The sequence below is a fragment of the Pleurodeles waltl genome, chromosome 2_1, assembly GCF_031143425.1.
Source record: "Pleurodeles waltl isolate 20211129_DDA chromosome 2_1, aPleWal1.hap1.20221129, whole genome shotgun sequence".
Classification (NCBI taxonomy): Eukaryota; Metazoa; Chordata; class Amphibia; order Caudata; family Salamandridae; genus Pleurodeles; species Pleurodeles waltl.
Window position 1 is genome coordinate 368,747,026 of NC_090438.1, and position 23,510 is coordinate 368,770,535.

General features: G+C 40.0%; 1 protein-coding gene across 1 annotated transcript in view; it reads left to right on the forward strand.

The window, feature by feature from the left end:
- The first annotated feature begins 6,720 nt into the window (after positions 1–6,720).
- The window catches only part of APOOL (apolipoprotein O like), a 274,241-nt gene continuing 257,451 nt past the window's right edge, over positions 6,721–23,510 (forward strand). The window contains exon 1 of the mRNA XM_069212627.1: positions 6,721–6,839. Coding sequence (XP_069068728.1) covers positions 6,828–6,839 — 12 coding nt within the window. The 5' untranslated portion in view covers positions 6,721–6,827. The remainder of the gene's footprint in view (positions 6,840–23,510) is intronic.

A 23,510-nucleotide genomic window follows, 5' to 3' on the forward strand; every position in this document is an offset into this window, starting at 1 on the left:
TGTCCAGTTACTTTTCATAGGAAAGATCATGGCTAGCCGCAGGATGACTGTTCAGCAGGTAGTTGGTATGCTTTTTGAGTCATTGTCTGATCATGATTATGAGACGGACTCTGCATCTGAGGCAGAGGAGAAAGTGAGAGATTCTGACAGTGAAGTTTCTGTTGGAGATGAATCTTCTGATGAGGAAGCCATGCTCAGTGCAGATGAAGGGCCTGTTTTAGAGGAGGACATTGATGTGCCATTAGTGCAGCAACCTGGGGCTGAAAGGTTTCCCGTTAGAAGACCTGAACTCTGGGTTGCGCCAAACATGGAGCAGCCAGAGTTGCCTGCCTTTACTGGTCTCCCAGGGTGTAGAGTCAATACAGAGAACTTTTTGCCTGTCAATTTCTTTGAGTTATTTGTGGATGATGTGTTTTTAGAAGAGATTGTTGAGAAGACTAATTTGTATGCGGAGCAGTATTTGAGGGACAACGCTGCTAGACTTAGGCCACACTCTAGAGCTACCCAGTGGATTCCCACAAATTTGGAGGAGATAAAAAGGTTTTTGGGTTTGACTCTTTTGATGGGGTTGATAAGGAAGCCATCACTGGCTTCTTATTGGTCTACTAGTCCCTTGATGGCAATAGCTATATTTCCTGCAACCATGAGTCGTAATCGGTATTTGCTTCTTCTTAGGATGCTGCATTTTGTTGACAATGTATTAGTCTTGCCACAAGATCACCCTGATTCTGACCGTCTTTATAAGATTAGGCCTATCCTTGATCATTTTGTAGATCGGTTTTCAGAGGTCTATGTTCCAGGCAAAGAAATAGCTGTGGACGAGTCTTTGGTCCTCTTCAAGGGTTGTTTGTTTTTTAGGCAGTACATTCCTAGCAAGAGGGCACGATATGGAATTAAATTGTATATGCTGTCTGAAAGTAGTACAGGATATGTGTATAGTTTCCGTGTCTACACTGGTAGGGTTTCCATTATTGTCCCTCCTGGTTGTCCTCCCACTTTTGGATTACTGAGAAAATTCTGTGGCAACTTGGTAGACGACGGTTCCACAAAGGTCACCATTTGTATGTAGATAACTTCTACACTGGAGTGCAGTTGTTAAAGGAATTGTTTAGAGGGGACAGTGTTGCTTGTGGCACAATTCGTTGTAACCGGAAAGGCTATCCAAGAGAGCCTGTCTGTAAAAAACTTGAGAGGGGACAGTGCAGTGCCTTGCGGAATGATGAGCTGCTAGGTTTGAAATTTTCAGACAAGAGAGATGTCTACATGCTAAGTACCATCCATGATGGGAGTACTTCCCCGTGACTGTTAGGGGCCAGGTTGCTGAAGTGTGCAGAGGTTGGAACCTTATACTGCTATTCGTAAGTCTTACGTTTGGTATAAGAAGTTAGCAATTCACCTCTTCCACTTGGCACCTTTTAATGCTTTTATTGTGGTCAAGGATAGGCCTCCAGAGTCAAAGATGACATTTGGGAAATTTCAGGAGTCAGTGATAGAGAGCCTTATTGTGGTGGAACAGGAAAGAGTTCCCAGAGAAGCATTGGTGGAGGACGTGGCTAGATTGAAAGATCGGCACTTTGCTGAGCACATTCCTCCCATGGCCAAAAAAGACTTTCCAGCTAAGAAGTGTAGAGTCTGTGCTCGAAAAGGTATCTGGAGGGAGACTCGAATGTACTGCCCAGATTGTCCTTCAAAGCCTCGGCTGTGTGTGGGTGGTTGTTTAAAAAATTACCACACCCAGAAGAATTACTGGGAACTACCATGAGTGTAAACTGCCTGTTTTATATTTTCATTTGTTCAGTTTCATGGTTGGCATTTCTGTCATGTACTTAGAGCTTTTGTGTTTGTAGTTTTGTAATTATTTGTATTTAGTTAGTGGTTTCTTTGATTTTAAAACAAAAAAAAGTGATGCCATTGTGTGTGGAGTGGCGCTTGGTTGACGGTGTAGATATTGACTTGCTGTTGGCTACTGTAACACACTGCCAGCCAAATGCCAGTTCACACACTCCCATCAGCGGGTGTGTTTGCTGTATCAGGCATGTGGGCGTATGTAAGTGATGGGCCCTTGAGTGGCGCTGTCTGTCGATGCGAGTATTGTAATGTGCAGGGCCCGTGGCTGGAGGCGTGAATGGTCTTGTGCATGTCATGTATGAAAGGTGTGTGAATGGACTGTAAGGCGGTTGGTGCCTTGCTGTGGCTTTACAGCTCACGAGCTGTGAGTCATTGGTTCCGTTTTTTGGCCTTTCAGTTATTAACAGTGCATTTCATTTTTGTGAAATCTCTTGTTAATAAAATTTGATCCACTGAAACATCAGTCACCCTCGTGCCAAATCCAACCAGTATGTGTGGTAAAAATGACAAAACCTGCTTTGCTGTAATCAGGCGTCACAGTGGGACTCCGATGATGAAGCATGCCACCAACTTGGTTGGTGGGTGAGGGGTCTTTTTAACATAAGCTAAGTGTATTTCTTTTCACAATTTTAATGTTTGGAACATCACATAAGTATGTGGACACACCAAAATGATCTATTGCAAAACTACCTGTGTTTTGGGGGGTGCACCTATGTTTTTGGTCCTGGGTGCGTCCTTCATCTAGGGAAACCTACCAAACCCAGACATGTTTTAAAAATAGACACCCCAAGGAGTCCAAGGAGGTGTGGCTTGCCTGGATCCCCCAACATTTTCTTACCCAGACTCCTCAGCAAACCTCAAAATTTGCTTAAAAAATCATCTTTTCCTCACTTTTCTTTGTAAGGTCACTGCTGCAGCACAAATTTCCTACCACCCAGCGTCCCCCTCAGTCTCCCAAGTAAAATGATACCTCACTTGCGTGGGTCACCAAAGCAGAGTCAGCCTAAAAGATGTATAAAAGAAAAATATGAGCTTATCAACTCGCTGTGCTATCACATTGTGGATCCTCTCAGATTCCAGAACTTTCTGTCACCGAAATGAGAGGAAAAAGTGTTTTGGGGTTTTTTTTGGGGTCAAATTGTGAGGTTTGCAAAGGATTCTGGGTAACAGAACCTGGTCAGAGCCCCACAAGTCACCCCATCTTGGATTCCCCTAGGTGTCTATTTTTCAAACATATGCAGGTTTGCTAGGTTTCCCCAGGTGCCGGCTGAGCTAGAGGCCAAAATCCACAGCTGGCACTTTGTAAAAAACAGCTCTGTTTTCTTTGTGAAAATGTGGTGTGTCCACGTTGTGTTTTGGGGCATTTCCTGTCGTAGGCGCTTGGCCTACCCACATAAGTAAGGTACCATTTATATCGGGAGACTTGGGGGAACGCTGGGTGGAAGGAAATTTGTGGCTCCTCTAAGATTCCAGAACTTTCTGTCACCGAAATGAGAGGAAAAAGTGTTTTTTTGGCTAAATTTTGAGGTTTGCAAAGGATTCTGGGTAACAGAACGTTGTCAGAGCCCCACATGTCACCCCATCTTGGATTCCCCTAGTTTTAAAAAATGTGCAAGTTTGCTAGGTTTCCCCAGGTGCCGGCTGAGCTAGAGGCCAAAATCCACAGCTAGGCACTTTATAAAAAACAGCTCTGTTTTCTTTCTGAAAATGTGATGTGTCTACGTTGTCTTTTGGAGTATTTCCTGTCGCGGGTGCTAGGCCTACCCACACAAGTGAGGTACCATTGTTATCGGGAGACTTGGGGGAACGCTGGGTGAAAGGAAATTTGTGGCTCCTCTCAGATTCCAGAACTTTCTCTCACTGAATGAGAGGAAAAACAGTTTTTTTGGCCAAATTTTGAGGTTTGCAAATAATTCTGGGTAACAGAACCTGGTCAGAGCCCCACAGGTCACCCCATCTTGGATTACCCTAGGTGTCTAGTATTAAAAAATTGGCAGGTTTGCTAGGTTTCCCAAGGTGCCGGCTGACCTAGAGGCCAAAATCCACAGCTAGACACTTTGTAAAAAACAGCTCTGTTTTCTTTCTGAAAATGTGATGTGTCCACGTTGTGTTTTGGGGCATTTCCTGTCGCGGGCGCTAGGCCTACCCACACAAGTGAGGTACCATTTTAATCGGGAGACTTGGGGGAATGCTGGGTGGAAGGAAATTTGTGGCTCCTCTCAGATTCCAGAACTTTCTGTCACCGAAATTATAGGAAAAAAGTGTTTTTTTGGCCACATTTTGAGGTTAGCAAAGGATTCTGAGTAACAGAACCTGGTCAGAGTCCCACAAGTCACCCCATCTTGGATTCCCCTAGGTGTCTAGTTTTGAAACATGCGCAGGTTTGCTAGGTTTCCCCAGGTGCCGGCTGAGCTAGAGGCCAAAATCCACAGCTAGGCACTCTGTAAAAAACAGCTGTTTTCTTTCTGAAAATGTGATGTGTCCACGTTGTGTTTTGGGGCATTTCCTGTCGCTGGCGCTAGGTCTACCCACACAAGTGAGGTACCATTTTTATCAGGAGACTTGGGGGAACGCTGGGTGTAAGGAAATGTGTGGCTCCTCTCAGACTCCAGAACTTTCTGTCACCGAAATGATAGGAAAAAGTGTTTTTTTGGCCTAATGTTGAGGTTTGCAAAGGATTCTGGGTGACAGAACCTGGTCAGAGCCCCACAAGTCACCCAATCTTGGATTCCCCTAGGTGTCTAGTTTTCAAACATGCGCAGGTTTGCTAGGTTTCCCAAGGTGCCGACTGAGCTAGATGTAAAAATCCACAGCCAGGCACTTTGTAAAAAACAGCTCTGTTTTCTTTGTGAAAATGTGATGTGTCCATTTTGTGCTTCCTGTAGCGGGTGCTACGCCTACCCACGCAAGTGAGGTACCATTTTTGTCGGGAGACTTGGGGGAACACAGAATAGCAAAACAAGTGTTATTGCCCCTTATCTTTCTCTACATTTTTTCCTTCCAAATGTAGACAGTGTGTAAAAAAGACATCTATTTGAGAAATGCCCTATAATTCACATGCTAGTATGGGCACCCCGGGATTCAGAGATGTGCAAATACCTACTGCTTCTCAACACCTTATCTTGTGGCCATTTTGGAAATACAAAGGTTTTCTTGATACCTTTTTTTCACTTTTTATATTTCGGCAAATGATTTGCTGTATACCTGGTATAGAATGAAAACCCATTGCAAGGTGCAGCTCATTTATTGGCTCTGGGTACATAAGGTTCTTGATGAACCTACAAGCCCTATATATCCCTGCAACCAGAAGAGTCCAGCTGACGTAAAAAAAAATCAAAAATTCAAAAATTTCTAAAATTTGACATCGCAGGAAAAAGTTACGGAGTAAAATGTGGAGAAAAATTGCTATTTTTTTACCTCAATTTCAATATTCTTTTATTTCAGCTGTTATTTTCTGTAGGAAACACTTGTAGGATCTACACAAATAACCCCTTGCTGAATTCAGAATGTTGTCTACGTTTCAGAAATGTTTAGCTTTCTGGTATCCAGCATTGGTTTTTCCCCCATTTCTGTCTCTAACTGGAAGGAGGCTGAAAGCACAAAAAATAGTAAAAATGGGGTATGTCCCAGTAAAATGTCAAAATTGTGTTGAAAAATTGGGTTTTCTAATTCAAGTCTGCCTGTTCCTGAAAGATGGGAAGATGGTGATTTTACCACTGCAAACACTTTGTTGATGCCATTTTCAGGGGGAAAAAAACACGAGCCTCCTTCTGCAGCCCTTTTTTCCCATTTTTTTTTTTTTAAAACAAACTTTTCGCTGTATTTTGGCTAATTTCTTGGTCTCCTTCAAGGGAACCCACAAAGTCTGGGTACCTTTAGAATCCCTAGGATGTTGGAAAAAAAGGACGCAAATTTGGCTTGGGTATCTTATGTGGAGAAAAAGTTTTGAGGGCCTAAACGCGAACTGCCCCAAATAGCCAAAAAAAGGCTTGGCACAGGAGGGGAAAAGGCCTGGCAGCAAAGGGGTTAATAGAATTGAAAAATTCTTAACAGGATTGCTAGAAACGTTTTTATTACAGATAAGTGCTTTATGTGTTTTAGCCACGCCCTTAATTACATTGACCACCTCCAGCCCTTTTAGAGAACCTCCACTTTTTTATCCAACTTAAAACCCTACATAGGGATAAGTTGTTACATATCTTAAGCGTAAAAGCAACAAAAAATTTGGAAGTCAATTAAAGTTTGGGCCCTTAATCTTATCACACATTTAGCCTCTTTCAAAAAAGGTGTACTTTTCCGTACCCAGACAGATACGAACATCGCACAAGCGGTTTAGTTCCTGTTTTTATATCACGTTGTAATTTAATGTTGCACCAAAATATCGATCGGGTGGCACACATTATGGACAACAAAAATGTAGTTTACATGTTTAAGCCACACTCCCTCTCTCTTGGCATCCCACTGAAAGCCTCGCTTGAACCTGCCAAATTGTCAAACCTGAAATTCACTAGAGCGTTCGGCAGAAAGGGCGACGAACTAGAGGCGCTCTGCTGTAGTATAAGGCAATGGCGCTGTGTGGAGGGGTTTCATTCACCACGAACTTACAGTCGAATTTTTTTTCAAGAAAAAGCAATCCGTTCTTATTAGAAATACCAAAAAAGGCTATCTTCTACTTAAAAAAAAAATATGGTATAACTAATATTTTTTATTTTTATTACGTAATCCTATTTAAAAATAAATACTGGGTGTACTTATTAAAAGAAAGATCTTTTATATTTCAGTTTGGTATCATGTATGTGTTTAATTGACCGGCTATAATGTTATGTACATTTTTATGTTAATCGGCCATTCAAACATGGCGCCTACAATTATCAACAACTCATCTTGCACAGGCACATACGTAAAAAGTGAAGTTTGTCCTCTTACGGACGCCGTCTGTGAGTTTCGTTCATTGGTGGAGCGGAGGTGTAGGCTTGACCATGGCGACGAAGGTGAGTGTGGCTGATAGTTATTTTGAAACTCGGCAGTTCAGTTGGCTAGGCAAAGCGTGTTCTGCGATGGATATGTGATCTAGACCAATGTGGGAATATCATCGAGAATGTGCCGTGCCGGGATTCACACAGATGAAAGATGGTCCGCTCGAAAGATCAGAGTTAAATACAACCAGTACCAAGGTTAATACAGAGCACGGGGACTGTCTACAATTACACGCATAGCTTTGAAGTGGCATCACTAGCGTGAGGCTCTAGACAGTGCTGACGTTAGAGCCAACATTTTGCATTGGCAGCAACGTACCATAAATAAAAAAAATAAAAAAAACTATTTAAAGTCATAACTGACTGAAGTTGTCCTGTAAAATCTGAGCAGGCAAGGTTTGACGAAGCCAATTCGACAGACGTACACATTGCTTCGGTGGTTGGCGAGTTATGTGCATAGTTAGTGAGCATATACAAGACGGAGTCAATTGTTGGGAGAAAGCATGAGTTTATAGATAGACGAATCTGTGAGTGTGTATGGATGGCTGCGTGCATGAATAAGCGACCGTTATACCAAGGTCAGTATTAGTCAGTAATGGGTATCATCATGCCATGGATGCCCATGTTGTGCAGACAATTAATACCATTATGGCAGTGCCAGGTGTACGCTATCATCCCACTGACGCCCGCATGCTACGACTGACTACAAGTATATCAAAGGCAGCATTATGATAAAAAGTGAATGGCATCACGCCACTGGCAACAGGTGAAACTCACGTAAATTAGTCCAAGCTGTAACATTCTCACAGAATACATGAATTGATATCTTCTAACAGTACATGGATTAATGGCACAGACAGAATGTTAGTCGCCCCATACTTGAATACGCATCCCACACATAATGTGCCTCGGCGATCTTAGGGAGTATTTAACTTAATACCCACACGCAGTACTGCCGACACCAGTATGCATCACTGGCCCCAGCCAGTAATGAACATCAATTGGTCTGGGCAGTAATGCCGTACGTGCTTGAGGGCAGAATGTGAATTAATTGCTCTAGACAGTAATAACATTATTGGCCCCTGTAATGTGGCCCACGGGCCCCAAACAGTAATGTGCACCAATGGCTCAGTAGACCTCAACAGCAATATGCACCAGGGAATAATATGCATCAATGGCCCAGGAAAGTATGTCATCAATAGGCTCAGGTATGAGTATGTATCATTGGTCAATGAGGCAGGCCTGAATACCCCAGACATTTTTGCTAATGGCCCCCGAACATTACATTCATAAGCAGCCCTTGCCGGTAATCAATATAAATGCCCCTTGGCAGTAATATATGTCAGTTTCTAAGATAGTAGCCTACAGAAGTGGTCACTGACAGGTCCTGAACCCGTGCACAGGCAGAAACTCGCATCAGTGCTCCTAGTCCCTGATATAAAGCAATGGGCGTGTGCCTTATACATATATCTGTGGTCCGAAGCAATGCATGAATTACTGGCATCGGTCCCAAGCAGTGCATGCATTACTAGTACATTCATCAGTTGTCCCTGGCTGTGCATACATCAACAGTGCCAGGCAGTATATGCACTAAGGGTCACAAGCAGTGACACTGATCTTAGTCATAGGCAGTCTTAGTTACTAAGGGAGTGTAATGTTGTGCTGTGCTTGTGGTGCGCGCGCATTAATAATCGATGCAAAACATTTCTGAGTTTTCGGGCTTTTGACGGTCGGCATGTCATTCCTGTTACTTGTGGTCCTGAGAGACCGCCCACCGCCAGCGCCACTTTTATTATCCTAACTCACGTGACCCAAGGGTCACTTATACAATAGCAACTGGGCAGGGGTGTGTGTCTGAGAACCTCTTCATTTTCCCACATTAATGGTAGTGCCCGCGCTTGTTGCATCACAAGCGCGACACTACAGGGAGTTCAGTGTCAAAGCTGCTCATTTCTAGAAACGTAACTGCGCCTTGAGACCCTCAATGGTGAGTAGCCGCGCTTAACAAATACTGATTGAACATGAAGTAAAGGGTTTGATGCAAACACGAGAGTCTGCTGCATCCACTTCGAATCTAGTAACTACAAAACTCCCAAGGTTGAAAGAGCAAAACAATACACCTCCATTTTGTGTTTGGGTATCCAGGTTTTGGGGATTTCTTCAGGAGATGGAAAGTCAACAGATCCCTTCTCAACCCGTTGCAATTCAAAATTATGTCTGTTTGAAGCTGCAACTGAAGAATTTACTCCAGTATTGGTAATCTGCTCAAATCTGAATCCTTTCACTTCCTTTGGGGATGAAGGGAAGCATTTAGCTCTATACACTAAACTAGTCAAGAGTTTTTCTGTCTGTAATGTGTTGAGGTCGAGTGCGCAAGCGCTCTGACCTGTTGCAATCTATCTGTGGGCTTATAACCACGCCCATCACTATCACTCGTTTATGGGCTTGCCTTTTAAACATCCTTTGTTATCACTGGTAAATGCTTTATGTTTGAACCTCCTGGGGTAGGTTTTGTTACTGCCTTGGACATCGACCCTGTTATATGGATAATTGAACTTTTGCCCATACGTTTTACTGAGAGCAAACTTCTTCCTTTTGTATCTTTCCTTCGTACTCATGCTCATGGTGGGCATGGCACTTTGAATCGGCTCACATATGTCAACTGTTTTACTTTTTATTTTCAGTTTAAGTGGCAAGAAAAGTCCAGATAGGAATTTACAACGTTAACAGCTCTAACTCGAGCAAAAGAGAGACCCATTGCATTGCAAATGCTTGTTTTTGTTAAATGGCAAGTTATCGAAGTTTTGCATGTTGCTGCTGCTACCTCTATTTTGTAGTATAATTTAGTATAGTATAATTTAGGGAGTATATTTTAAAGTTTTGTGAATATATTTTATTCGGTGAGAGTGCACACATTTTACTGTTCTTTATGATTCATTTGCATTTTTGCAGTTGTCTTAACCAGTATGATTGTGCCAAAGACAGTTGTGCACTTTGTAAATAAACAATACTTTCAAGGAGGACAAGAAAGGTTACTTTAAATAGTGCAAGTGAGAACTAGAAAGTCTGTTTTCAAGATGATGAATGGAATATTTAGGGTTTTGGGTGATGGCATCGTGATTATAATTTATGAATCCCGAGGCGGACGCCCTGATTGTGTGAGTCTTTAGAGTATAAATGTCGATAGGGGTACTGCTTCAGCGACTGACTTTGTGTTTTGTAAATATAAAGCTTAGTACTGCAATTTGATTGTAATAATGTGAATACCTCAGTTTGGTTAAGGAGGCAATCGGCCTAAGATTGAGCCCTATATATGATATTTTTCAAAAGCAGCACAAGTTGACAGAGTTCTGAATTGCACTACAGGATAGGATAGCCTGGTCTGAACATCTTAAATCGACATCCCACCAGCCAGAGTCTCCTCAAGAATTTAATTGCCTGCTTTGATCATAGAAAGTGACCATTAAAACTAGCAGTCCAGCATGCCCTTTCCAGGTTTGTGAAATGGATGATGTAGTAATGAAATTCCCAAAATAAGATGGAAAAATGTTTTGTTTATTCTTAGTAAAGTTCCCAGCAATGGAGCGGCTGGCTGACAGGAACAAGCATCGAGAAGCAACTGACTCGTTAATCAAACAGCGCATTCCAAATAGAATACAAAGGAATGCTCTCGTGCACAGACGCACGCAAGAGGAAATAAAACAAAAGGAAATAAAACAAACGTGGATAAATATAACATTCACTATAACGTGGATAAATATAACATTCACTATAAATGGTTAAGAACATACCTACTCTACAAACTACTACATATCTCCTCTCTTCAATATTATAATAAAAATAAACAAAAATAAATAAATAAATTAGCACAAAACAAAATCAGCATATTTCCTTGGTAGTACAGATACTCTTTTAGGTATATCTATACCATGGGTACTCGCAAACATTTTCCCAGGGGCCAAAAAGTTTGGTCTGTGATGTGCCTGGGGCCGCATTGATGCCATGGGAGTGGCGATTGGGTGGGGTGGCTTGGGGATTGGTGGCAAGGTAGGTGTAGAAGAAGCAAATTATATACATCTAGTGTCTGAAATAAACAATGGGAAACCAGAAAACCTGGAATTAATTCCGGCTTACCCACTTTTCCAAATTGTGTGATCCTGGGCAATTGTTTAGTCTCACTTTCCCTCCTTTTTCTGCATTATCACATTTAAGATGTCCTTGAAATACATGATTCATGGTGTGCGCTGCACCAAACCTGCTTCTATGTTTGTTTTATTGAACTATAATGTTGTTAATGTATGATAGGAACCCAGGCCACCCATAAAGTGCACATACCAAGTGACTTGTCTCTTTAATTTACTATTGGTGGTGTTCTCAGGGTAAGGGAAATAATTTATGTTTCCAAATTTATGTTTAAAAACTATCACTTTTAAATGAATACATTTCAATGCACTGATAAAATAAATTGTATTAAGGTGAAAAGGTTATGCATGTTAACTAAATACACTTTTTAAATTTTGAAGAGACTGTCTTAGTTTTACACTTGTGCTGCAAGATGTCTTTAAAAACGAAGGCGTTTCTAAAGTTAAATGCAGGAGTCCCTAGTTACTTCCTTTCTCTAACACCAATTAAGTTTGAAATAAATTATTGTGTTTCTATTTGATATTTGTATTGTTAGTGTATAGTTGGGCAAACAGCTGCCCTGTGCTCTTGTTGCCTAAAGGGCCGCAAGTAAAAGTCAGAGGGGCCGCATGAGGCCCGCGGGCCGTACTTTGAGTATCCATGATCTATACTATCATTGTTGATTCTTTCATGGACATAATCTTTAACTTGTACATTATCCTGCTGATTAACATTTGGCACAATAGGCAAAAAAGTTGAATCAATAATCTCATAGTCCTCATTGCAATCAATAGGAGTTTCCTCATTACCCACAATACCAGGTGTCAACTGAGATCTTTCTGTGTTACTGTCACGTTCAATATCTGAAAGACAAAAGTATTGCGATTTATCCATACATATATTCTTCATCACCCCTGAAGACATTTCCATATATGAATTAGCATCATGTTTTTCAGTACCATTTGTGACCTTAGCAACTCTGCTTAGACTCCACCATGAACCATTATTCAACTTGACTGAGGTTTTTCCCACACATACAACCTTGAATGCTTTTGAAAACTTTGACTCACCCTTTCTCACTCGATAAGGAAGTTTGATCCTGACAAAATCTCCAATTTTCACCTTAGTATTATCAATATTATTTTTGTCTAATTCTCCCTTATTTTTCTTGTCAACTTTTGTTTTAGCCTCAGAATAAATTTTTCTAAGGTCAATAATGGGCAATTATTTTCTCAACCAAGCAGGGGATAACGTGGTGCATGGAACACGCCATTTGAGCATAGAAAATGGTGAAAACCCAGTTGTTAAATTGGGAGACGAATGATATGCCCAAATCTTTTCTTCAACAAATTCTTTGACATTAAACCTATTGATTATGTCCGATTGTACAGCCTCCACAATAACCCTATTAAATATTTCCACAAGGCCATTCATATTTGGAGCATAAAGCGAAGTTTTTAAATGCAAAATATTATTGACTTTCATGAATTCCTGAAACTTAAAGGATGTGAACTGTTTACCATTGTCGGTGACAATGCTAGATGGTAACCCCTCCTTAAAAAAACATTCTTTTAAAAATCTTATAACACTGTCAGTGGTGGGTTGAGCAATCCATTTGACCTCTGCCCATTTAGAAAAGTAATCAATAAGTACAATGACATACATCTTGCACCTAGCTAGATTATCATACGGTCCCAAAATATCCAATGCTACTTTGTTCCATGGTCTTGTTGGAAACTCAGATTTAACGGGTACACATTTACTGGTGGCAAGAGACTTATCAGAATTAGTGCAAATGACACATTGCTTGACAAATCGTGACATTTGCCCATCCATATAAGGCCACAAAACATTTCTCTTATTTTATTTTTAGTTAAGGTTTTCCCTAGGTGTCCTGCGTGGGCTAACGTAATAATTAATATTGGGGTGAAGCGCCTTAGGGGGAATAACACAATCATCTTTTAAGATTAAATCCCCTGATACTGTAATTGAATTTCTGACCTTCCAACATATCTGCATAGATGGTGACAATACCCTTTCCTGAGGCCATTCTTTGTTACAAAATTTTTGAATGTTTTGTCATTCTTCATCCTCACTACAACTTTTACACCAGGCATCCTTGGAAAACTCATCCTTACATGGGGTAAAATATCATCTATAGTAGCAACCACACATTCTTCTAATGTCTCAGGAAACAATTTAACGGAATTGTCAGGTAATCTGGATAGACAGTCAGCCACACAACTGAGAATTCCTTGAATATGTACTGCTTTGAAATTATACTCATATATTTTTGACAAAATCCTGACTAGACGAGAAGATGCTCTACCAGTACCGTTACTGTTTAGCAATGCTAATGGGGGTTTGTGATCCGTTTTAATGGTAAATTCTCTGCCCCACAAATACGTTTTAAAATGTTCCACTGCCCATGTGCATGCTAAAGCTTCTCTCTCAATAGTTGAATATTTAGATTCAGAAACTGAAAGAGGTCTTGAAGCGAAAGCCACAGTATTTTCTGTGATTTGATTTTTCTGAGTCAGTATTGCCCCTAACCCTTCAGAGCTGGCATCAACATAAACAACACAACGTAAACTTTGATTGAACTGAGACAATGGTGCGGCCTCAATAATGCTTTTTTTAAGTTTATCATACGCCTGCTGATGTTCACTCAACCATGTAAATTTTACTCCTTTCTTAAGTAAATTTCTTAAAGGTAATGCTATTTGGGAAAAATGAAACACAAACCTGGAGTAAAATTCACACAAACCCAGGTAAGATCTTAATTGATCTTTATCAGAGGGTATGCCCATCTCTTTTATAGCTTGTAACAAACAAGCTTTAGGAGCTATACCCTTCGAAGATATGGTGTGTCCTAAATACTCTACCTCCTGTGTTAAAAATTTAAATTTTTCCATTTGTAGTGTCATCCCTTTTTCTTGTAAAACTGACAGTACTTTTGACAATCTCATATTATGAGAATCAGTGGTATCAACCAAAATTAGAATGTCGTCTTGAAAAGCCATAACTCCATCCATGTTTCCAAATAGCCTGTGCATAAGCTTTTGGAATACGGATGTATCGGATGCCAACCCAAACGGCATGCGGCTATATCTGAAAGCCCCTTCTGGAGTTTTAAATGTAGTTAAATGTCTGCATTCCTCATCAAGAATAATCTGATGATATGCTGATTTGAGATCAAGGGATGTAAAAAATTTTGCTCCACCCAAAAGTGCAAAAAGTTCTTGGATCTTTGGTAGGGGATAGCAATCAAAAATAATTTATGTATTTAATGATCTCAAATCTGCACATAATCTCAAAGACTCACCCTTTTTTTTATTTTTATTAACACTATGTGAGAAACCCATTCAGAGGAGTCTACTGGTTCAATGACACCATCCTTAAGTAATTGATCAAGCTAAATACTAAGTTCTTTCCTAACACTAAGTGGAACATCCCTCAACTTGTGTCTGACTGGTAATGCTCCCACTTTCAATTTAATGTTATGTGTGAATCCTTTAACAGTACCCAGTTCTTTTCTAAAGACATTCTTGTACTCTGAAATAATCTCTTCAATACCTTGCTGTATGGTCATGCAATACACCGGAACATCAGCAGATGGATCCAAAACCATTCCAAGATTACCTTGATGTCTCCATCCCAAAACATGCTGTCCTTTGTCAACTACATCAATTTTACCTAAAATATTGTGATCATGACAAGAAATAGAAGCTACAAAATAACCTAAAATATTAATTATTGTCTGACTATAACCATAAGCTTTAATGTCATTGCTCTCCAACTTCCGTCCTGACCAGTTTTTGTTGAAAAATGCCTCAGGTATGATAGAAAAAGGTGATCCAGAATTCACTAGCATTATAGTTGAGAATCCATCAATGATAACTTCGCACTTTGGAGGAAGATATAACTGGTTGTCAGTGTCAAAAATATTATGTTGTTTAGGCTTATCTTCGGAAATCATCAAGACGACACTTTCAACATCTTGGATACTATGTTCAATCTCCAATTGTTTTCCAACAATTGAATTAACATTCCTTTGTGATCTGCAAACTGTAAAAAAATGTCCAGTTTTATCACATTTGAAACACTCTTTAAATAAGGCAGGACATGTTGATTTGTTGGTATGCAAATTTGATCCACATCGCATAAATTTTAATTTGTTTAGGTTATTTTTGTTGTACCCTTTGCTGTACTTATTTTTGTTGACATTGCGTATGGCAGCTACTTCAAGATGATTATCTTTGTCATCATTTAATGTCTTACACAATCGTATTGACCTTTCAATACCTTTAACAACTTCTATTACTTCTTTAAGTGATGGATTTTTGTGTCCCAGAAGTTGTTCTTGAATCTTTTTGTTATAACAGTGCATAATAACTTGATCCCGAATATATTGATCAGTAATGGTGCCAAAATCACATGTTGAAGCCAAAATGCGAGGAGCAGCCACATATCCTTCAACAGGTTCTGTGGAAAATTGGTGTTGTGAATAAAAGTTAAAATAAAATAATAAAAGTTAAAACGTTCTGTAACTACATTTGGTTCAACTGTGAAATGTAATTGTAATCTGTTCAAAGCTTCAGAAAAAACATCATAATCATTTATATCAGTTCCTTCAGGTGGTTTATGTGCAGGTAAATGATCAAATATTTCCTGAGCTTCTGTGCCAATAACGTTTAATAGTAGCCCTTTTTTCCTAGTCGCAGAAAACGAATTTCTATCAATGGCAATCATAAAATTATTAAATAAACCATGCCATTTGCTCCACTTCATGGGTTCATCCCCTGGATTTAGTTTTAGTGGAAGAGGTGGATTACAACACTGTTACATTGTTAAATACAAATAAATTTATGTATATATATATATATATATATATATATATATATATATATATATATATATATAAAATCAAATCAGAGACAAAAAATAGGAGCTGGTACTTACTTTTTGACAGTTTAATAATGAAATTAGGTTGCTGAAATCTTGAGCAAAACTATATTCATGTCACGTTATGTGTGACTAATTTGAAGAATACAATGAAAAGAAAACAAAATGGGGTCACGTAAGTTACGTTCAAGCCGGAAGACCGGCTGTTAAATAAGTGCTGCCAGGGCTCCGAATTTGAAATGAAAACTCATAGCTTAGTAGGAAAGCTTCAAGTTTAGAACAGCCTTAATTGCTGACCCACGCTGAGCAAGTCAATAAATCAGGGAGATAGCTGAAGACAACAAACATCCATTTCCTACTGACTGACAGTTGAAGAGAAGCCAAAATCCCGTAGGTGTAGTAATTAAAAAGTGAGTAGCTAATTCAACCAACTTGTAATTTTCCTTGGATGTGACTGGCACTGCTGGGAACGCTCGTCGCCAAAATTTAGTAATGAAATTCCAAAAATAAGATGGAAAAATGTTTTGTTTATTCTTAGTAAAGTTCCCAGCAACGAAGCGGCTGGCTGACAGGAACAAGCATCGAGAAGTAACTGACTCGTTAATCAAACAGATCATTCCAAATAGAATACAAAGGAATGCTTTCGTGCACAGACGCACGCACGAGGAAATAAAACAAACGTGGATAAATATAACATTCACTATAAAGTGGATAAATGTAACATTCACTATAAACGGTCAAGAACATACCTACTTTACAAACTACTACAGATGATTGCCTCCGTGTTTTAGGATGTATACACTTAGGCATGGCTCATTTTAAAAGAACTAGAAAGTCTGTTTTCAAGATGATGAATGGAATATTTAGGGTTTTGGGTGATGGCATTGTGATTATAATTTATGAATCCCGAGGCGGACGCCCTGATTGTGTGAGTCTTTAGAGTATAAATGTCGATAGGGGTACTGCTTCAGCGACTGACTTTGTGATTTGTAAATATAAAGCTTAGTACTGCAATTTGATTGTAATAATGTGAATACCTCAGTTTGGTTAAGGAGGCAATCGGCCTAAGATTGAGCCCTATATATGATATTTTTCAAAAGCAGCACAAGTTGACAGAGTTCTGAATTGCACTACAGGATAGGATAGCCTGGTCTGAACATCTTAAATCGACATCCCACCAGCCAGAGTCTCCTCAAGAATTTAATTGCCTGCTTTGATCATAGAAAGTGACCATTAAAACTAGCAGTCCAGCATGCCCTTTCCAGGTTTGTGAAATGGATGATGTAGTAATGAAATTCCCAAAATAAGATGGAAAAATGTTTTGTTTATTCTTAGTAAAGTTCCCAGCAATGGAGCGGCTGGCTGACAGGAACAACCATCGAGAAGCAACTGACTCGTTAATCAAACAGCGCATTCCAAATAGAATACAAAGGAATGCTCTCGTGCACAGACGCACGCACGAGGAAATAAAACAAACGTGGATAAATATAACATTCACTATAAAGTGGATAAATGTAACATTCACTATAAACGGTCAAGAACATACCTACTTTACAAACTACTACAGATGATTGCCTCAGTGTTTTAGGATGTATACACTTAGGCATGGCTCATTTTAAAAATCTGTGCACCTAGTAGAGAAAAGGTTGCTATACGCACTGAAAATTCTGTGAACATTTTTTTGTTCCTTGTGGGTGTGTTGCACATACATATGAACAAATATATATATGTTTTCCAAGAGCCTCATAAAGGCCTGTCCAGTTTGCAGCCGTTACCATTGCCTTGTCAAAATCACCTACTTTCTGAAGTACATTTATACTCTCAAATAATGTCTGTCACATGCGGACATGTATTTACCATTAGGTTATAACAACTGCTCCACAAACTTACCTGTCTACTGATATCATTGATCTCATAGAAGTTACATTTATCCATCATCATCGGACTTGTATCCTACAGATTAGGGTGGCGTTACATCAACTGTAAATTATTTACATTGTAAGTGGGCGTCATCTAACTGAGGGTGGTCCATAGAGTATGCTCCTGTTAGTACAAGTGCCTGTTGTCTGCTGGTAAAGCCAGAGCTATTCTTCTTTAAGAGTTAAGTTTGTCATGCAGCCTAAGTGTTGATACACCCTATTGACTCTTTAGTGTCTGAGAAGTTTTTGTTCAACTTAAAGAGGGAGCTGAGGCTCCTCCATAGCAGGACACCTCTAATATGATGAAAGGGAGTAGTAAACCATTTGCTCTCTCATATCCTACACAGTTTAAAGTGCCCTTTTATCAAACTTTTTTCTTGTAGCATAGCCGCCTACACCCACTGCTTCATACACAAGACATTTTTGCCTCTTAACAACTCCTTTAATAACCTTCACATTCAATGTATTTATTTATAGTTGGCTCTCACTAAATCACCCTTTACGTGCGCCACTTGTCTCTCTATAGGTTCTTCAAAAGGGATGCTTTAAAAAATATTTTTTCAACATTCTCAAAGGGAAAGAGGTAAAATGGTGGTAAAGTATTACTGTTTTGTGACTGGAATTTGGTCGCAAAACAGTAATGCATGCCATAGCAATTCGGTATTTAGAATGGGCACCCAAAACTTCAAAAAACTGAATCACAAATGCAAACTGAGATTCGCTAACAAGTTACTGAATTTCATTTTCTACATATGAAAAAACATTTTTCCGGTTGCAATCAGACCAAATTGTGGAATCGGGCTGTTTGCAACCAGAAAAATAGTTTGTAAGTCTTGCTCTTATTCTTTATGTTCTGTTTGATCATTCTTGCCACACAAACCTGGATTAAAGTCCTGCTGCCTATCACCTGCACTCATGTTGAAAAACAAACGATCTCTTGAAGCATCTCTCCCAGGAACTACACCTGGATCAAGTCAGAGACGTAATTCGAAGTCAGTGAGTGCTGAGGGCCTGTGTATACCTTTACGCAACTGGGAAATTAGATGGGTTATGCTTAAAGTCCCTACCACTATAAATTGAATATGTTTATATTTAAAATCTCCCTTCTCCGCATCTTCTTTTCAGTGAGGAAAAACTGCTGAGGGACGTGTTTTGAATTTTAGCCTGAAAAAACAAAACAACACTTTTTGATTTTGCAGAATTTAAAGCATTCTGCACCATTTAGTATTGGCAGTGAGCTGTCACAGGCTGTAGATAGTGAACATTACTGAGCTTCATCCCTCCAATTGTAGGCCTATTGTTGGTAACCACACCACACAAATCCTCAACTGGAAGAAGCTGTGTACCACACTTGTCTCAAGGTATTTTTCCATAGGGCTAATGTCTGGTTACTTCCCCCCACCCGTATTTCAATTTCTGTCTAACAATTTCCTCATTCTCACAAATATAAAGGACCCTAATAACTGAATACAACAAAGAAGCTGAGAAGAGACTTAGCCCAAATGTATGAAATTCTAAATTTACAACTCTCAAATAGTGACTCCATAGAAATCACTATTTGCGAGTCGCAAGTTAGTATTACGAAGCTATATTTAACAAATGAAATGAAACCCAAAATGCACCTGAAAGCTGTTTATGTCACAGCCTAGGTGGAATATAATTACAGGACGTGGCTACCACCAGAGGCCTGACACACCTACTGGAAGCAGGGAGTGGCCCAGATACACTGCTACAAGCACAGGGAAGCCAAAGCACACCACGCCATGGCTGCAGAGGAGAGCAGGGAAGCTGGAGTCAGCAGGAAAAGAAAACAAACGTTTTCTGAGAAGGAGCTGTCGGTCCTTAATGAGGAATGTTTGTATTGCAACGAAGCAACACGGGACCCGGATTGCTATTATGCAGGATACAGGACCAACTATAAGCTGATGAACTAAAATTATATTACCAAAAAAAATGAAAATCAGTTGCGGTTTTTTTGTACAATGAACAAGCTTAGTGCGGACAATACCAAGAGATTTGAATATCATTTAGAGATACAAGTGGTAAATGGAGAGATTAAGCCTTGAAGAAGTCCAATGTGTGGACGAAACACGTGTCGGCTGATGTTACATGTGGATTCGACAAAATATCATCCGGTCCTTTGACTCATAGTTTATTTCTGTGTTAGATTATGGACTTTTATTGTATCTATTTACATTATGTCTTTTATGTTGATTGGTTGTCTACTGTAGGGGTTTAGTGTTGTATGTTATTTATTATTGTCACCAATTTTTGAAATAAATATTTTTATTATATAAAATTATGAGAACCTACATTGCTTGAGGTCAATAATATATGAATGTATATGGATTGTGGACAGTCTATCAAAAATTTACTAATTATATAGTCATATTTGACTTTTTGATTATCAATACTTTAGAAAAAAGAAGGAAAGAAAGAAAGAAAAAAATTGTTGTGCTCCGCTAGTACATTTTGTTCGGTTCTATTATTACGGTCTTTTCTTTGAAAAACCGGAAAGCACATCAGGGCAACGATGTGCATTAGTGTATGAGCACTACCTAAAAGCATTTATACTTGGGTAAATTAGGAAATGTGCATTGATACTGTTGCTTAGTGTTGCCAAATTTGTTTTTCCTTAATGAGGAATGTGTAGAGGAAATGGACGAGGTATTTGGCAAGGCCTTTTTTTCTGTTCCTGAGGCCCAGAAACTAAAATATGGCAGGAGATACAGGAGAAAGTAAATTCCTTGGGGGTCACACAAAGGACCATACTTGAACTGAGGAAACAATAGTATTACCTGTGCTCCGTGAACAAATATAATTTGGCCTGCAGGGTGGTTCAAGGGCGTGGGACTGGAGAGGAGGACCATCTATCCAACCCTGTTGACTGCCATGGAGCTTCTGACTGAGTGTCAGGGCTACATTTCCACGGGGTCTGCATGAAGCTCAACAAGGCCCACCTCCAGATACCTCCAAATCTGAATGCTCTTATAGCGCAGATGTTTGGAGTGATCTGATGAGGGGAAGGTTGAGGGTTGGGATCAGCAGGTAAGGAGATCTGAGAAAACAAAAAGGTCACAGGAAAACAGTACAAAGCACGTTAACAATTCTGCACAGACTTGATCTGCAGTCTGGCGTAAGGGTTTCAGATTACTTTGATTTTTCAGTTGTAGTATGGAAAGATGATTGAGAAAATAAAAAGGCACCAGGACTTTCAGCAGTAGGTTTTGTCGAGCCTTTCCCTAATAAACATGCAATTGGTTGTCTAATGATATCTTCTTTAATGTAACTTATATATATATATAGATAGATAGATAGATATATGCCACAACATTCACCCACTTGCCCTGTGCTTGCATCATGAAGATCGTAAGTCAGCAATAAAACTCTTCAACTTGTAATTCTATTTATCATGTTTATTAAACTCTTGACTTCAGAATTAGTTGCAGGCTAAACAATATTTTCAAAAGGATTTTGATTGTATGAAAACATTCTGCCTGGAAGATGCTGAACCCAGAGTGACCCTGTAATAAATCAACACAGACTTCAGGACACAAAACTCAAAGAACTAGAAAGCTATGAACCCAGATGCACTTTCTTAGAAAGAATAATCTTACCTTCAGAACAGGGCCTGCTCTGGAAACACACTCTGCTAGAGGCTCACACAAAGATTAATGAAGGAGATGACAGCAGCTGATAACAGGACAGAACTGAGGAAAATACCCTTAGGAATGTCTTCACAGAGATGAGAGCAAACCGGACTGCACCAGGGAGCCTCAGAGCAATAGTGAGCATTGTTTGCTGGGCGGGGCCAGTTTTATACTAGGTGCCACGCCCAAGATGGTGGCTGTACAGCCTGCTGGGAATTGTAGTCTCTTTCAGACTACTACAGTGAAGCAGCACAACGCCAGCAAACAGCTATTTGGAGGAACAAACATTTGTTTAACATTCAAGACATACCATATAATACCATAAAATATCTCATGGGGTAATAGCACATTTTAATAAGAAAACGAACGAGACCACCAGTTTGCTTTGCAGGCGGCCTTGTGAGCTTTCCCACAAGATGGTTTGGCACACAGTGGTAACAATGAGCGCACAGGTAACTTAGCTGGGGTGGGCCTTAGATCGCGCACCAGCCATGTTCTGACAGTACACTCCCCTCCCCTGCGCGGTCTAGGGCCCGGCTTATCAGGATGATGGATATGAAAACGCCTCACTAAAGGGGGGCGTGTACATTTTGTACAGGTTCCCAAGAGTTGTCCTCTGGGCCATAGCCTTTCCTGGAGACCAAATACCATAAGGCAGACCCCCTGAAACGAGATGTTATGCACTTCATACTCCCAATCTCATTTAACCAACATCGGTGCAGGACGAGTAGTGCAATGGGCAGAAGCTGGCTTCAGAAGTGATGTATGAAATACAGGGTGAATAAGTAGGTTTGACGGAAGCTTTAGCTTATAAGTTACTGGGTTGACCTTACATAGAACCGTATAAGGACCTATGTACTTCGGATGGAAGGCACTTGATTTCTTGAATGTAAAATGCTTCGTTGAAAGCCACACAGAATCATTTGGTTGATATGAAGGTCCTACCCTATGTTTGTTGTCCTAGTGGAATTTATATTGTTCTTTGGCCTTGTTTAATTGTGACTTGATTTTTTCATGAATTTGATACATATGAGTCATAGCATCTTTTACTGCAGGTAAGTCATGCATGGTCGGCAGATCTACTGGCAAAAAGTTGGGATGATAACCATAAAGTCCTGAGAATGGCGTGGTGTCTATAGAAGAGTGGTAGGAGGAGTTGTACGCCAATTCAGCCAACCACAGTAAGTCTACCCAGGCAACATCTGCATCATTAGCATAGCATTGCAGAAATTGTTTCAATGTTTGATTAAGTCTCTCTGTTTGACCGTCCATTTGTGGATGGTAACTCGTGGAAAGGTTGGCGGAAACACCATGTCTGCTAGAAATGTGATGAAAACTGGCATCCTCGATCTGAGAGAATTACTTTTGGCAGACCATGTAGGCGAACAACTTGTTGCAACAATAAGGTGGCCAATTGACTAGAAGTAGGTAAAGATTTACAGGCAATGAAATGTGCATATTTTGTAAGACTATTGATTATCACGAGAATTACAGTATGTTGTTGTACTTTTGGTAGACCAACAATAAAGTCTATTGATACATGTTCCCAAAGCGGAGATGGAGTTGCTATGGGCTGTAACAAACCTTTAAGTTTGCTATGATCGTTTTTGCATCGTGCGCAGACTTCACAGTCTTGAATCCTTTTTAGGATGTCTTTTCTTATTGTTGGCCACCAAAAATGTTGTTGCATGAGTTCTACAGTCTTTTTTGGACCTGGGTGTCCTGCGATAGAATTGACATGGGACCAGATGAATGCTGTTTGTTGCAGTTCTTGAGTAGGCAGGTATAATGCTGGAATGGAAGACAGGGTGCTCTCCATTTTGACTGTTGTAATTAAGGCTCCTGTGAGCCTCTGAGCTGACGAGCTCGGGTGAAGCACCTGTGCGCCTTCTTGAGTGGTACTTAAACCTGTGAATACTTTCAAGGCGGCATTTCAAGCAAACCCGCCAGCTACACGTTGCTCTTCGCTGATGACGTCCAAATATCCAGAAACACGTGTCCGAAGATACGGCACTCGCCGCACCAACTTATGGTGAAAAACTTTCAAAACTCTATTCAAATTCGTGCTAATGACTGCATTTACCATGATG